The sequence below is a fragment of the Chionomys nivalis genome, chromosome 7 (assembly GCF_950005125.1).
Source record: "Chionomys nivalis chromosome 7, mChiNiv1.1, whole genome shotgun sequence".
NCBI lineage: Eukaryota > Metazoa > Chordata > Mammalia > Rodentia > Cricetidae > Chionomys > Chionomys nivalis.
In genome coordinates, this window is record NC_080092.1 from 78945236 (window position 1) to 78959240 (window position 14005).

Below are 14005 nucleotides of genomic sequence, written 5' to 3' on the forward strand. Positions count from 1 at the left end.
GAAAGAGAAGCATCTTTCAAAGCCCTGCCCACAGGCTGGTCCGTGTGGCTGGTGTTTGGAAATGTCAAGGTATAGGCGCCCAGGTGGTATATAGTACAAATGGGTAATTCCTGTATTGCAGATGTTGAGACAGGAGGATTGCAAGCCCTAGGCTATCCTGGACTATAGAAGAAGACTGTCCCAAAACAAAACAAAAAGCCTGTATCTCTATGTGTATCTGTATGCATGTAGCCACAATGGCGGCACACCGCCTGGTCCTGACTGTCATTACCACAGGCTTATTTTGCGGTTCTGTAGCTGGTGTGGTGGGGAGAGCGCTCTGATGTCTTCTCCAGCATCTGGTAAGGAGGTTGCAGGCAGAACTGCAATCTGGTCAACCCTAAACCAGTGACTGCCACGCCCTCCCTGGAAGCAGGTCTCCACCCAAAGGACCGAGCTTGAAACTGTTCCTGGAAAGTTATTGAGAGACACCGGAGTCAGAGGACGAGGCAGTAGACCGAGCTTCCTTTCCTTCATCTAAAATAACATTTGCTGGTATACCTTTTGATTTGAATCAGGGCAACCTGAGGTAGGTGAGTGTAACATTTACAAAGAAACACGAGGAAAATGTTAGGGTGGAGAATATATGAAACCGTGTTCGGAAAGACAGCTCTTCAGTTTGTAGAGTAAAACACAGGACCGGTGACCCCACTGCCAGGAATCCCACCCACTGGGAAAAAAATCGTGAAATGGATACATACTATACAATTCACAACAGCTTTATTTACAATAGGCCCCAACTGGAAACATTCCAAATGTCCATCAACAGCTGAATGGATCAACAAACCCACACAATGGAATAATACTCAGCAATAATAAAAAGAAGCTATTTTTGTCTGTTTTGAAAAAGAACTACTGATACTTGCAATGTGAGTACATTTTAAATTTTATGTAATTTTTAAAAATTTTTAAATTTCATTTCATTTTAAAGTTTTTTTTTTTTTAAGACAGAATTTGTGTAGCCCTGGCTGTCCTGGAACTCCCTCTGTAGACCAGGCTGTCCTTGAACTCACAGAGATCTGCCTGCCTCTGTCTCCAGAGTGCTGGGATTAAAGATTGCACCACCACTGCCTGGGTTGTTTTATAGTTTTAATTTTATGTATATGAGTTTTTTGCCTCCATGTATGTCTGTGCACATATGAGTGCTTGGTGGCTGAGGCGATCAGAGAAGGTATTAGATCTCTGGGATCTGGAATTATAGATGGATTTGAAGTAGGTGCTGGGAATTGAACCCTGGTCCTTTACAAGAGCAATAAATGTTAATCATTAAGTCATCTCTCTAGCCCCTAATATTTATTATTAAAAATCATTATTGTGGGGTACATCATTATTATCATCATCATCATCATCATCATTATTGAGGGTGTCTGATGTGCCATATAGCAAATATGTTGAGGTCAGGGAACAATTTGGTGGAGTTGGGGCTCTCCTTTCATCTTTATTCGGGTTTGGGGATCAAACTAGAATTTCAAGTGTGTGTGGCAAACTCCCTTACCCACTGAGCCATTCCCCAGCCCCTAACAATACAAACAGTATTAAAACATCATACCAAGTTTAAAAAGGTAGGCACAACAACATAGACACTGTTGTTCCATTCCTGGGAGGTTGTGGAACAGGAAAAAGTGACCTGCAGCTGTGGAAAGCAGGCCCACGACCGGGCCCAGAGCTTGTTTGAAGAGGCACTTTAGAAATTCAGAGGTGATGCAAAGGCTTTGTCACAGCTGCGGTGGTGGCACATGCCTGAGGTAGGAAGATCAAGGCCATGCTGGGCTAAAAAGCAAAAACCCACCTCAGAAAACAAGAAAACCACCTTGTTTTCAGTTCCTAAGAATGCAATCAGGTCCCAAGTCATCTCTCCAGCCCGAGTGCTGTGGAAAGCAGTGCCTCTGAGCTGGCAGTGGTGGCACACATCTTTAATCCCAGCACTCGGGAGGAAGAGGCAGGCAGATCTCTGTACTCAAGGCCAGGGTGGTCTACAGAGCGAGTTCCAGGATAGGCTCCAAAGCTACACAATATAGTGAAATCTTGTCTCAAAAAACCAAACAACCCGCTACAAAGTGCTTCTGAGCCTCAAGCCCCACAGTTCTGGGGTATGATCAACACTCTATTTTCTTTGTTAAAAAACAAAAAACTGTTTATGTGTATGGGTGTTCTGCTTGCATGTCTGAGCACCATGTTTGGACAGTACTGGTGGAGGCCAGGAGGCAACAGATCTCCTGGTAGTGGCGTTACAGACTCTCCTTAGCAGCCATGTTGAGTGCTGGGGATTGAACCTGGGTCCTGTGAAGAGAACACAGGGCCATGTCTCCAGCACCAACACTCTGTTTCTAAGAGGCTCCCAGATGGTGTGGTTGCTGGTCTAAGGACCACCCACTGAGAGGACGGTTTCGAGAGTTAAATACATTGTGTTGGGTGTGGTGTTGCATGCTTGTAATCCCGGCATTTGGGAGGTAGAGCTCAGGTTCATCTCTGGCTACTGTGCTAGTTTAGTTGTCCATCTAACAGAAGCTAGGAAGAGGGAAATTCAACTGTCTGTGGGACGTTTTTGTTTTAATATTAATGACTGATACAGGAGGGTCCAGCCAGTTGTGGGTGGCACCATCCCTGAGAAGGGGGTCCTTTGTTGTAGAAAAAGGGTAGTTGAACGTGGGTTGTCTGCTTCAGTTCCTGCTGTCTTCCTTCAATGATGGACTGTGATCAGGACCCAGAAGCCCAACAAACCCTTTCCTCAAGTTGCTTTGGTCATTGGTGTTTCTCACGGCAATAGGAAGCAAACACTAACATAAGGATATTCTTTCGTTTCGTTTTTTTGAGACAGAGTTTTTCTGTGTAGCTTTGGCTGTCCCGGAACTTGTTCTAATAGACCAGGTTGGCCTTGAGCTCACAGAGAGATACACTTGCCTCTGCCTCCTGAGTGCTGGGATTAAAGGCGTTGCCACCACTGCCTGACTGAGGATGTTTGTTCAGGGGAAAAAAAGATGTTTAGTGGCTCTATAATACCTTGCTAATGAGAAATGATTTTTTTTTTCTGAGGCACGGTCTTACTCTGTAGTTCAGACTGGACTTGCAGAGATTCTATCTCAACAGTGCAAGGATTACAGGTATGAGACAAACCTGGCTCAATTTAACTAATTTTGCTGCTGGACATCAAGGCTGGTCCCAATTTCCCACCTGTGTAAATTATGCTTTAATAGATACCCTTTGCTTAAGAGATGGAAGCTTCACTAACTGAACCGTCTGTTCTTGAACTTCAGTTACATGCCCAACTAGGTGGTCTGGGTAACATTTCTTTTTTTTTTTTTTTTTAATATTTATTTATTATGTACACAATATTCTGCCTGTGTGTATGGCTGCAGGCCAGAAGAGGGCACCAGACCTCAATTCAGATGGTTGTGAGCCACCATGTGGTTGCCGGGAATTGAACTCAGGACCTTTGGAAGAGCAGGCAATGCTCTTAACTGCTGAGCCATCTCTCCAGCCCCGTGGGTAACATTTCTTAACGTTTTACTTTTATTACTTTTAATTACTTGTGTGTGTTGAGGGGAGCATATACATGAGTTCAGTTTCCCAGGAGGCCAGAGGTATTGGATCTCCTGGGGCTGGGGTTACAGGTGTTTGTGAGCCTCCTGATGGAGGTGTTGGGTATTGAACAGGTTCCGTAAGAGCAATTTAAACTGCTGTGCCATCTTTAGCTCTACAACACATTTACATAGGGTCTCTTGGTGCTACAGACTAGGTGCACTACCACACCAGCTCTTGTTCAGACAAGCTACCCAACTGGAATTACTAAAAAAGTTTTAGATATTGGATAGGTCTGAATCACTGTTTTTGGTGTGTACATTATATGCATGTGTTCGTGTTTTTGGGTGGGTGCATCACCTGTATAGAGGCCAGAGTCAATACTGGGTGTTTTTTACCATTTAGTTTTTGAGGCAGGCTCTCTACTAAACATGGAGCAGCTGGACCGGCTGGCCAGTAAGTCCCCTGGTTAGTCATGTCTCTGCTGTACGCACTGAGCTTTTGAGCCCCTTCTCTGAATAACTATTTGTAATAAACATTTATGAACAATGCTTCATATATACAGGAAGCAAACAATTTCTCTAAAGGGTCTGAATGCCTCTACCAAACTTTTAGTGGTAGGTTTCAAACAATTCCCTTGAATGTTAGTAACTTGAGCAGTCAGTGGTCAAGTCTCTAACTGCTCTACTGAGAAGCTCGTGACCAATCAGAGCACCTATTTCCGACTTTTCATATATGGATTTGGGTTCCACCTTTGCCTTGAAGCTGCCTCTTTCCCTCAGCAACATCACAATGTCAAGAGGTACAATTGCTTAGTGAGCACTCACCAAGTCTAATCCTATTGTTTGCTCCTATGTCCTTGACTGTTGGAAATTCAGGTAACTTTCCACTTTATTATTGAAACTTTACCAACCATCTCTTGGTAAAGATCCAACTTAGGCGGTCAGGTTTTGCTGGCCATCTCAGCCCACTGGAAACATTTTCTTATCCTTTGACAATAAATATTTAATCTTGGGTGGGGTGGTAGCTTTGGTTTAATATCCAGAACACACAGCAGGCTGTGGCCTTTACACCCTAGCATAAAAAGTAAAACTCAGTGTACCTTGAGTGAATTTTTTTTTTTTTTTTTTTTTTTGGTTTTTTCGAGACAAGGTTTCTCTGTGGTTTCCTGTCCTGGAACTAGCTCTTGTAGACCAGGCTGGTCTCGAACTCACAGAGATCCGCCTGCCTCTGCCTCCCGAGTGCTGGGATTAAAGGCGTGCGCCACCACCGCCCGGCCCTTGAGTGAATTTTGATGTAAGAGGTTAAGAAAGGAATTGGATTTACCGTTTTTCTCTAACCAGTTGCTCCCAATAGAGCTTAATTGGCTAAAGTAGGCTTTTTGTTTTTTTTTCTTTTTGGTTTTGAGATAGGGTATCTCTGTCTCCCAGCACTCAGGAGGCAGAGGAAAGTGAATTTCTGAGTTCAAGGCCAGCCTGGTCTACTTACTGAGTTTCAGGACAGCCAGGGATACACAGAGAAACTGTCTTGAAAACCCAAAACCGAACCAAACTAAAAAAACCTAAACTTAGAGTGGCCTTGAACTCTTGATGCCCTTGCCTCTACCTATCTTGTGCTAGGATTACTGGCAGAAGTTACCATACTATATTTACATAGTGATAGGGACTTCATCCAGTGTCTTGTGACTCTACCAATGAAGTTACATTCCTAGCATGATACCTACATATCCTGAGTGCAGAGGACATAGACAATTCAGCAGCCATGAAAAAGATTCTAAGTAAAACTGGACCAAGCTGGGCCTTGCACTTGGAAGGCTGAAGGAGATCAGGAGTTCAAGGTCAGTTTCTGCTCCATAGCTAGTCTGAGGGTCAGCCAGGGCTACAAAAGATCCTATCTCACAAAACCCAAATAACAAAACAAAATAAAATATGCATGGTACTGGCCAGTTTTGTGTGTCAACTTGACACAAACTACAGTCAGTTGAGGAAATGCCTCCATGAGATCCAGCTGTAAGGCATTTTCTCAATAGTGATGAACGGGAGAGGGTCCAGCTCATGGTGGGTGGTGCCATCCCTGGGCTGGTGGTTCTATAAGAAAGCAGGCTGAGCCAGGCGGTGGTGGCGCACACCTTTAATCCCAGCACTCAGGAGGCAGAGGCAGGGCAGAGGCAGCACTCTGAGTTCGAGGCCAGGCTAGTCTACTAAGCAAGTTCCAGGAATACCTAGAGAAACCCAGTTTCGAAAACCAAAAAACCAACAAAAACAAAATAACAACAAAGGTCACATTGCCACTCTTTATTTAGTATACTTCACCCAGCCAAAGATTGTCAGTCTTAGCGGAATCTGGCTGTAACAGTCCTGAAAGGGAAGAGGCTATATTTCAGACTGCGGAGAGGAAGTGAAGTGGGTTAAGATAAGAGGAATGAATGACTCACAATGTTTTAGAACATTTATTAAAGTACAAAATTGTTGGAATTAAGCTGAATAGAAAGACATATTAAATATTTACAAAAAACATTGATAACAGCACTTAAGTAACATATACAACAGCACAGAAAGGTCTCTGCGTTTGCAAGGTGAAACTATGTATGGAGACTTAGACTGGACTGCACTTCACGATTGAGCAGTTTTGCCTCCTCCCTGTAATCTCATGTTCGAAAGGCATCATAAGAAAGTCAGGACGCCATGTAACTGGCCTCCTTGCTGCCTGTACTGAGGTCATGAAGACACGGTCAAAGTGACTTTCTACAGCTTCTGATGATGTTCAAAAGGGTATGAGCAATTTCTCATGGCTTAAACAAAAATGCAAAACATCATAGTTGAATACCGTATTTGTAGTAGAATTATCCAGTTCTGTGGTGGAATTCTACCTACACAAGTGAAAACAGACACCATGCTACCGCATATCTAGTGGAAATAGGAAAAGAGGCAGGGGGCACTTTTGAAAACATACTCATTTAAGCTTAGTATATGATCAATAAGTTCTGTTATGCCGAAATGACCATATAATTATGTGGAATCCAAAAGAATTTCAAGCAAGATTTTAGAGACCAAAGAAATAGACACAAAACGTAGACAAAGCAGAGAAGGAAACAGTATCATGTGAGGTCACCATCGGGACAGTCTGTAGAGTACAAAGGCAAAGGTCACGTGGGCCCACTCACTAGGATAGTCTTATAAAAGTCTTCCCCAAATTAAATTCAGAGGGGGTTAGGGAAAAACTTCAAGTAACTTTAAAACGAATCCAGCTCAGTAAAACCACTCCTAAAACAATCCCCTGTCACGTCAGAAAAGATCGTCCTCATCCGACTCCTCCAGGTACTTAATAGGCTTCCTCGCTCGTCCAGATTTTGCTCGAGGAGCCACAGTCTCATCTAAGTCCACATGGAAATCCTGATTCTCTCCCTTGGACTTCTAAAAAGAGAAAATCCAAGTAATTTGATATTGTTAATGCAATAGGGTCATTCCAGACTCCACCACCACTTCCTACTAAGTAGTAAGAAAAAAGTCCAAAGCAACTGTTGCACTGACTGACAGATTTAACTTTCTTATAGCTAAATTACACATAATATAATGAATTCTGAGGTTTAAATTTACTTCTTTAAAAATATGCAAAATTTAGGGCAAAACCTAAGTTAGATGTTTCAAAGTCTCTAGAGCAAAAGGATTAAGCAGCAATAAATACCTTGCTCACGGAAGCTTTGGAAGTTAGTTTCTCAAAATCAGAGTCAGAATCGTCAGAAGAAGACTGCTTCCTTTTGCGGCTGCTCTTAGCTTTGGCAGGATCAGGTTTTTCAGGGCCATGAGCACTCAAGGCTGAATTTGATTTGGTTCCCTTTGGTGCAGCTCTCTTTTTAGTACCAGCAGCAGTGGAGGTTGAAGACTGGGCTGTAAGTGAACATGAGTACTGGTCATAATCATTCTTTGGTGATTTCTCATTGTGAACTCTAGAATGAATTCTAGAATATCGCCTTCTTTTCTGAGACAAGGTCTCTCTCTCTCAATGACCTGTAGTTCCTAAGTAAGTTAGACTGGCCAGCAAGAAAGCCCCGGGGGGCATATACCACTACACCTGGTTTATGCTGTGCTGGGGATCAATTCCAAGGCATTTTATATTGTAGACCAGCAGTCTACCAACTGAGCCATACCCCAGTCTTGATTTCTGAATTATCTTACATGGATTACTTCCAACTGCTTATAAGCTCCTTCCCTTCATGTCAGAGAAATGCGCCAGATAATGTCTAGAATCTGAATAATGCACTGATTTTAAGCTACTATATTCATTCATTATTCTGTTTGAGTCAAGGTATAGAGCCCTGACTGTCCTGGAACTTGCACTATAGACCAGACAGCCTCAAACTCACGAAGACCCGCCTGCCTCTGCCTCCCAAGTGCTGGGATTAAAGATGCGTGCCACCATCTCCTGTTATCTCCTGTTTTTTTTTTTTTTTTTTTTTTTTTGAGACAGGGTTTCTTTGTAACTTTGGAGCCTGTCCAGGAACTGCTCTTGTAGCCCAGGCTGTCCTTGAGCTCACAGAGATCTGCCTGCCTCTGCCTCCCAAGTGCTGGGATTAAAGGCGTGCACCATGACCACCAAGCTAGGATACTTAATTTCATCATCAATAGACATTTTCAGAATAAAAAATTAAAATTGACTTGGAAAAGTAATTAGCCCTAATAATTAACCTTCTAAGAGATCAGGCTTACATTTGGCTACTGTCTTCTTCACTGCTGCAGTCTGTTTGGAAGATGGCTTTAACTGCTCAGTTTCAGCTGGGAAGTCAGCAGCATCAGGGCCTGGAGAAGCTGGTACACTGTCCTTCACATCACCTTCAAGGTCAACTATTCCAAACAGGAAGGGAAATGATCAAAAAGCATTTAAAACATTCCATGTGCTGCTCTGTCCCTGATGTGCATTCTCATTTTAACTTTCTTGGAATATTATCAATACTCTGAGAACTTAGCTGAATTTTAAATCTTTAGTTTTGGAGGGACAGAGTTTTGCTCTATAGCACAGGCTGGCTTTGAACTTGTAATCCTCCTGCCTTTAAATTCTGAGTGCTCAGATTATAGGGGTACGCTTGTTTATGTGGGTGCTGTGCACTGACTCACGTCCTCACACTTGCTTAGCTGACTGAGACATCTCCCATGCACCCAGTCATTTTATTAAATACATACCAGACATGGTACTTTTCTGTGGCTTCAGTGCTTTTTTAGTATTTCTGAAAAAAAGAAAACACAGAGAAGGCATTCTGACAATCAATTCTATATGTGGCAAACAAAGATCAATAAACACACCAATGACTATTAAAATAGCCATGAATAAATTCTGTGTTAGATGAAATTCTTACTTTGGGGGAATTTTGGTCTTAGGTGGACTAGTATCTAATGGGAAAAAATCTTCATCTTCATCCTTTTCATCAAAATCTGAGAAATCTTCATCTGAATCCAAATCCTCTGTAAATTTGGCTTTTGCTGTTAGGAACCAAAAAGACATTTAAACATAGGCTGAATTGACATTTTACTTTTTAAATTTGTGTTTTTGTGTGTATATACTTGTGTGTTATCATAGCAATCATTTTCTATTATGTGCATGAGTGTGCTTTGCCTGCATGTATGTTTGTATACTATGTGCATGCCCAATACCCATGGGCGCCAGAAGAGGGAGTCAAAACCCCTGAACAGGAGTTACAATCTGTAGTGAACTGCCATGTTGGGTGCTAGGAACTGAACCCAGGTCTTCTGGAAGAGCAGCAAGTGCTCCTAACCACTGCACCATCTCTCCAGTCCCTGACTTAACATTTTATGAATATATATATGCTTTAGTTTAACTTTTAACTTCTGGTTTCTAGAGACAGCGTTTCTCTGTGTGGCCCTGGCTATCCCAGAACTTGCTTCTGTAGACCAGGCTGGCCTAGAACTCACAGAGATCTGCCTGCCTCTGTCTTTCATGTGTTGGGATGAAAGCTGTGCACCACCGACCACCTAAGCTGCAGTTTATTATCCTAAAAGATGCTTCGATTTTTCAAAATTTGACTTGCTGTTCTAACAGGCAGAATCTTGAATTTAGTACCCTGAAGTTAACTGGCCATTCAAATCTTATAGCACAGCTAGCATGTTCTGTATTTTTCCTTACTTGTAGCTCTTCGTGGTTCTTTTTCTCGTGGAGGAACATCAAAATGACTTTCATTACTGCTCATATCTGATTCAGAATCGGACCAAGGGTTTCTCTTTTTTCCTTTTCTGATGGGCTTAAATGGCAATGTAGTTTGCTTCTTTGCCATGGTACCTAAAAAGGAGATAGGGATTCATACTTCAAAAAAAAAGTTTTACATTACTGTATTTGTGCGTGTACATTTGGGCAAAGGTACTTGAGTTAGTTCTCTCCTTCTGCTATATGGGTCCTTGGGATCAAACTCAGGATGTCACTAGTGGTGGCAAGCTCCTGTACATGTTACACCATTTCACTGGCTCAGAAATTAACTATATTGATATACTCTGGTTTCTTCATCATTATCTACACAATGTAACGGCGCTGAGAGTACAATCGTGAGTAGAACAGACACATTTTCTGTTCCTATGGAGTACAGAGTTTGGCCATTTAATCCCATAAGTAAATGATGTTTTTATAGTAAATAATGCGATACAAATGTCTAAACATCAAAGTTCCCTAAGAAACATATCTAGAGATATAGAATAGAGCTGATATCTCAGATCTGGAGGGTCACTAGGAGATAATTAATTCTTGTAGAGTCACCTCTTGTTCTTTATGCATCCGTGTTTGCTCACACAGATTGTAAGGGCAGACTAGGCTGTGATAATGCTTTTAATGCTTATGAATTTGCTCTCATATATCCCTTTTGTAGGCTGTTGAAGCCAAGGAAGAACAAGACAAACGCTCTCATATATCCCTTTTGTAGGTTGTTGAAGCCAAGGAAGAACAAGACAAACAAGTAGGACTTCCTGGAAAGGGGAGGAGCTATTTTAGATTCCAACCAAGGAATTCAAGTCACTAGCTATATTACAAGAGTCTTTCTAAAACAAATCAAAGACAACATAAGGCTCAAATGTAAGTCATGTACAGCCTTCCTTTATAATACTTAATCCAGGCTACAAAAACATTGAATATCTATGTAGAATATATTAATAACACTTTAGAGTTTATACCACCTTGCTCAACATGTTGTAATACCTGGCTCTCTCTTCTGCCTCTGCTTCTTCTCTAGTCTTTGTTTAAGGCCTCCTAGTTCCTGACCATCCTCAGTAGGCGTGCCCTCAACATTTTCACTCTAAAAAAACAGCAACATGTAAGAAACAAATCCCATCAAGACAAAAACACTCAACTTCTGTCTAATTATTTGGAATAATAAAGTCAAATATTCACATATAGATAGACACAGACACAAATACAATGAAAGAATATATTTTTCTAGCCGGGCGGTGGTGGCGCACGCCTTTAATCCCAGCACTTGGGAGGCAGAGGCAGGTGAATCTCTGTGAGTTCGAGATCAGCCTGGTCTACAAGAGCTAGTTCCAGGACAGGCTCCAAAGCCACAGAGAAACCCTGTCTCGAAAAACCAAAAAAAAAAAAAAAAAGAATTTATTTTTCTTTGGGTTTTGGTTAAGAGACCTAGAATAGTAGAGGACAGTAGTGGTGCACGCCTTTAATCCCAGCACGCGGGAGCAGAAACAGTCGGATCTCTGTGAGTTCAAGGCCAGCCTGGTCTACATAGTGAGCTCCAGGACAGTTAGAGCAATATATTGAGACTCTTAACTGGAAAAAAACAAAACAAATCTAAAATCGAAAGCTGGAGATATGACTCAGTGGTCAAGAGCACTGGCTACTCTTCTAGAGGAACAGGGTTCAGTTTCCAGTATCCACATGGAGGGTCACAACCATTTCGAACTCCAGATCCAGGGGATCCAAGGTCTTCTTCTGGTTTCTGTGGGTACTACATGCATATGGTGTAGACACAGATGTAGGCAAAACATCCATAGTCATAAAATATTAAAGGAGATCCAAATAAAGGTGTAGTTATGATATTTTATACTTAAATATTTAAAAACATCGGGTGCTTGAGAAAGGAAAGTGCATCAGAAACAGGATACATTCCAAACAATAGGCTTAGAAATTTAGATATAACTTAAAAAAAAAGTATTACACTTATTTATTTATGGTCAGAGGTCAGTACTCTTCTCCCACCATGTGGACTGGACTTGGATTGTTCAGACTTGGGTCAAACATTTACCTGAGTCATCTCACTGGTCTTAATTTATTTCATTTCTAAAGAGAAATAAGCTTAAAGTATTACCTTAATTTTCTTCCTAATTTTCTTTTCTGCCTCTGCTTTCATCTCCATGGTCACTTGGGGAATAACTCTTTTTCCTTGAGGAGAAGGCAAGACTTCAGATGCTTGTGTTTTCTTCCCCTTCGCCTTCCCTCCCTTTCCAGGAAGTCCTACTTGTTCATCTTGTTTTTCCTTGTTTTCAACAACCTATGAAAGGGAATTATGACAACAAATTGGTAGGTGAAGAAAACATGATACCTAAAAAGCAACAGTTAAGAACTTGCCGTTTTTACAATTTAATATAAATCTGGGATCAGCTTTAGTGAAGGCACAATGTGGCTGACTTTGGGAAGGCAGAGACGGAAGAACTGGGTGCCTATATCTAATTTCATCATTTAATCTTCCTGAAGACAAAGAGAAAACCGTGTTAAATGACAAATGCTATGTGAGTGTGTATATATGTACACACACATTTGTAATATTAAGAAACTAAGTATTGCTAAGGAGATTTATGTAACAAAGGACATTCTGAAACTGAGGGGCCACCTCTAAAAGTGATTTAAAACTGGTTATTTTCTGTAAAAATATTAATTTTAGTGTATTTCTTCCCATTATTTACTTTATGCTAACTAGTATTTAATAATGTTTTTCTCCTTCTCTCTTTAAAAATATATTTTCATTATTGTATGTGTGAGCACATGCATGTCACAGCAAACATGTGGGAACCAGAGGATTACTTTGTGGAATCAGCTCTCTCATTCCTCCTTATCTGACCTCTGGGGTTTGAACTCAGGTTGCCAGGTTTGGGCAGCAAGTGCTTCACTTGTTGAGCCATCTTGATTGCCCTCTCTGCTTTTGTTTTCATGTTGTGCAGGATGGCGTCCAAGTCCCCGTTTCTGAGGGTGACCTTCAACTCCTCATCTTCCTTACAAATGCTAGAATTACAGTCATGTGCACCACATTCTGCCTAATTTTTTCCCTTTATGTTACTATTTTTTTATGTGCTAAGCATAGAGGGCAAAAGTTTACACATGTATGGTAAATATTCTACAATTGTATTCCTAGTACTTGGATTTTGACAGGGTCTTATTACATATATAATTCAAGCTGGTCTTGAACTCACTGGGTAGCCCAGGCTGGCCTCAAATTTTGGTGTTCCTGACCTAGTCAGAGATTACAGGTTTAACATCTAAGTGGCTACCATACCCAGCCTTATTTTGGGATGTATTCTTTCTTCTATATTTCTTTTTTTATCAAATGTGAAGTTTCTTTTTTTGGTTTTTCAAGACAGGGTTTCTCTGTAGCTTTGGAGCCTGTCCTGGAACTAGCTATTGTAGACCAGGCTGGCCTCGAACTCACAGAGATCCGCCTGCCTCTGCCTCTCGAGTGCTAGATTAAAGGCGTGCGCCACCACCACCTGGCTGAAGTTTTTTGATAAAAAAAGGTATGCTGCTTGACCTGGACAGATGGTTCAGTGGTTAAGAGATCTCATTGCTCTTGCTGAGGATGAGTTCAGATCTTAGCACCCACACTGTAACTGTGGCTCCAGGGGACTGGCCCCATTGGTCTTTGTGAGCACCTGCACTTACCCACACCCCTCAACACACAAACACATAAGAAAAATACTTAAGAACGAACATGCTGCTAGTTTGTAAGTATTAATATAAATTTTATAAACACATACCTCCAGTTCTTCAATAAAAACAGCCAGATCCTCCTTCCACAAATCTGATGGACTCTTTTTCTTTAATGTGTTGAGTTCTTGTTCCTAAGATTACAAAAAAATTGAGGTAGTAAATATGTACAAATAGTATTTTTACACAGAACAGTTTTCCCCATCAAAACAATATTAACTGTTGACCATATCATTCTTCTACAACTGACCTTTTCATCTCTTTGCTTGCACAGCTCATCCTTCTTTTCCTTGGTTAGATACCAGAGGGGCATATCCAGAAGGTAGTTGAAAGTTGGTCCAGAGTCTGCTGTGGAGTCGCTGTTTTCATTGTCACTTTCTTCATTTTCTTCTTCATCTGGAACCTAAAAGACAAATTAAAATGTAGAACATGAAATACAAACATATAGAGTCCTTGATTATTTTTTACTTGTGACCTCTAGAAATGCAAGAAAACAGATTTTGCATTTTTTAATTAAAAAAAATTT

At 41.2% G+C, this 14005-nt stretch overlaps 1 protein-coding gene across 1 annotated transcript in view; it reads right to left on the minus strand.

Annotated features, from left to right (window-relative positions):
- Positions 1-5861: 5861 nt before the first annotated feature.
- Positions 5862-14005, minus strand: part of Top2a (DNA topoisomerase II alpha) — a 31366-nt gene continuing 23222 nt past the window's right edge. Inside the window, exons 26-35 of the mRNA XM_057775984.1 lie at positions 13730-13882; positions 13530-13613; positions 11870-12052; positions 10750-10846; positions 9694-9846; positions 8909-9032; positions 8736-8779; positions 8265-8399; positions 7243-7445; positions 5862-6971 (exon numbers count right to left, since the gene is read on the minus strand). Of these exons, the coding sequence (XP_057631967.1) occupies positions 6843-6971; positions 7243-7445; positions 8265-8399; positions 8736-8779; positions 8909-9032; positions 9694-9846; positions 10750-10846; positions 11870-12052; positions 13530-13613; positions 13730-13882 (1305 nt within the window). The 3' untranslated portion in view covers positions 5862-6842. The remainder of the gene's footprint in view (positions 6972-7242; positions 7446-8264; positions 8400-8735; positions 8780-8908; positions 9033-9693; positions 9847-10749; positions 10847-11869; positions 12053-13529; positions 13614-13729; positions 13883-14005) is intronic.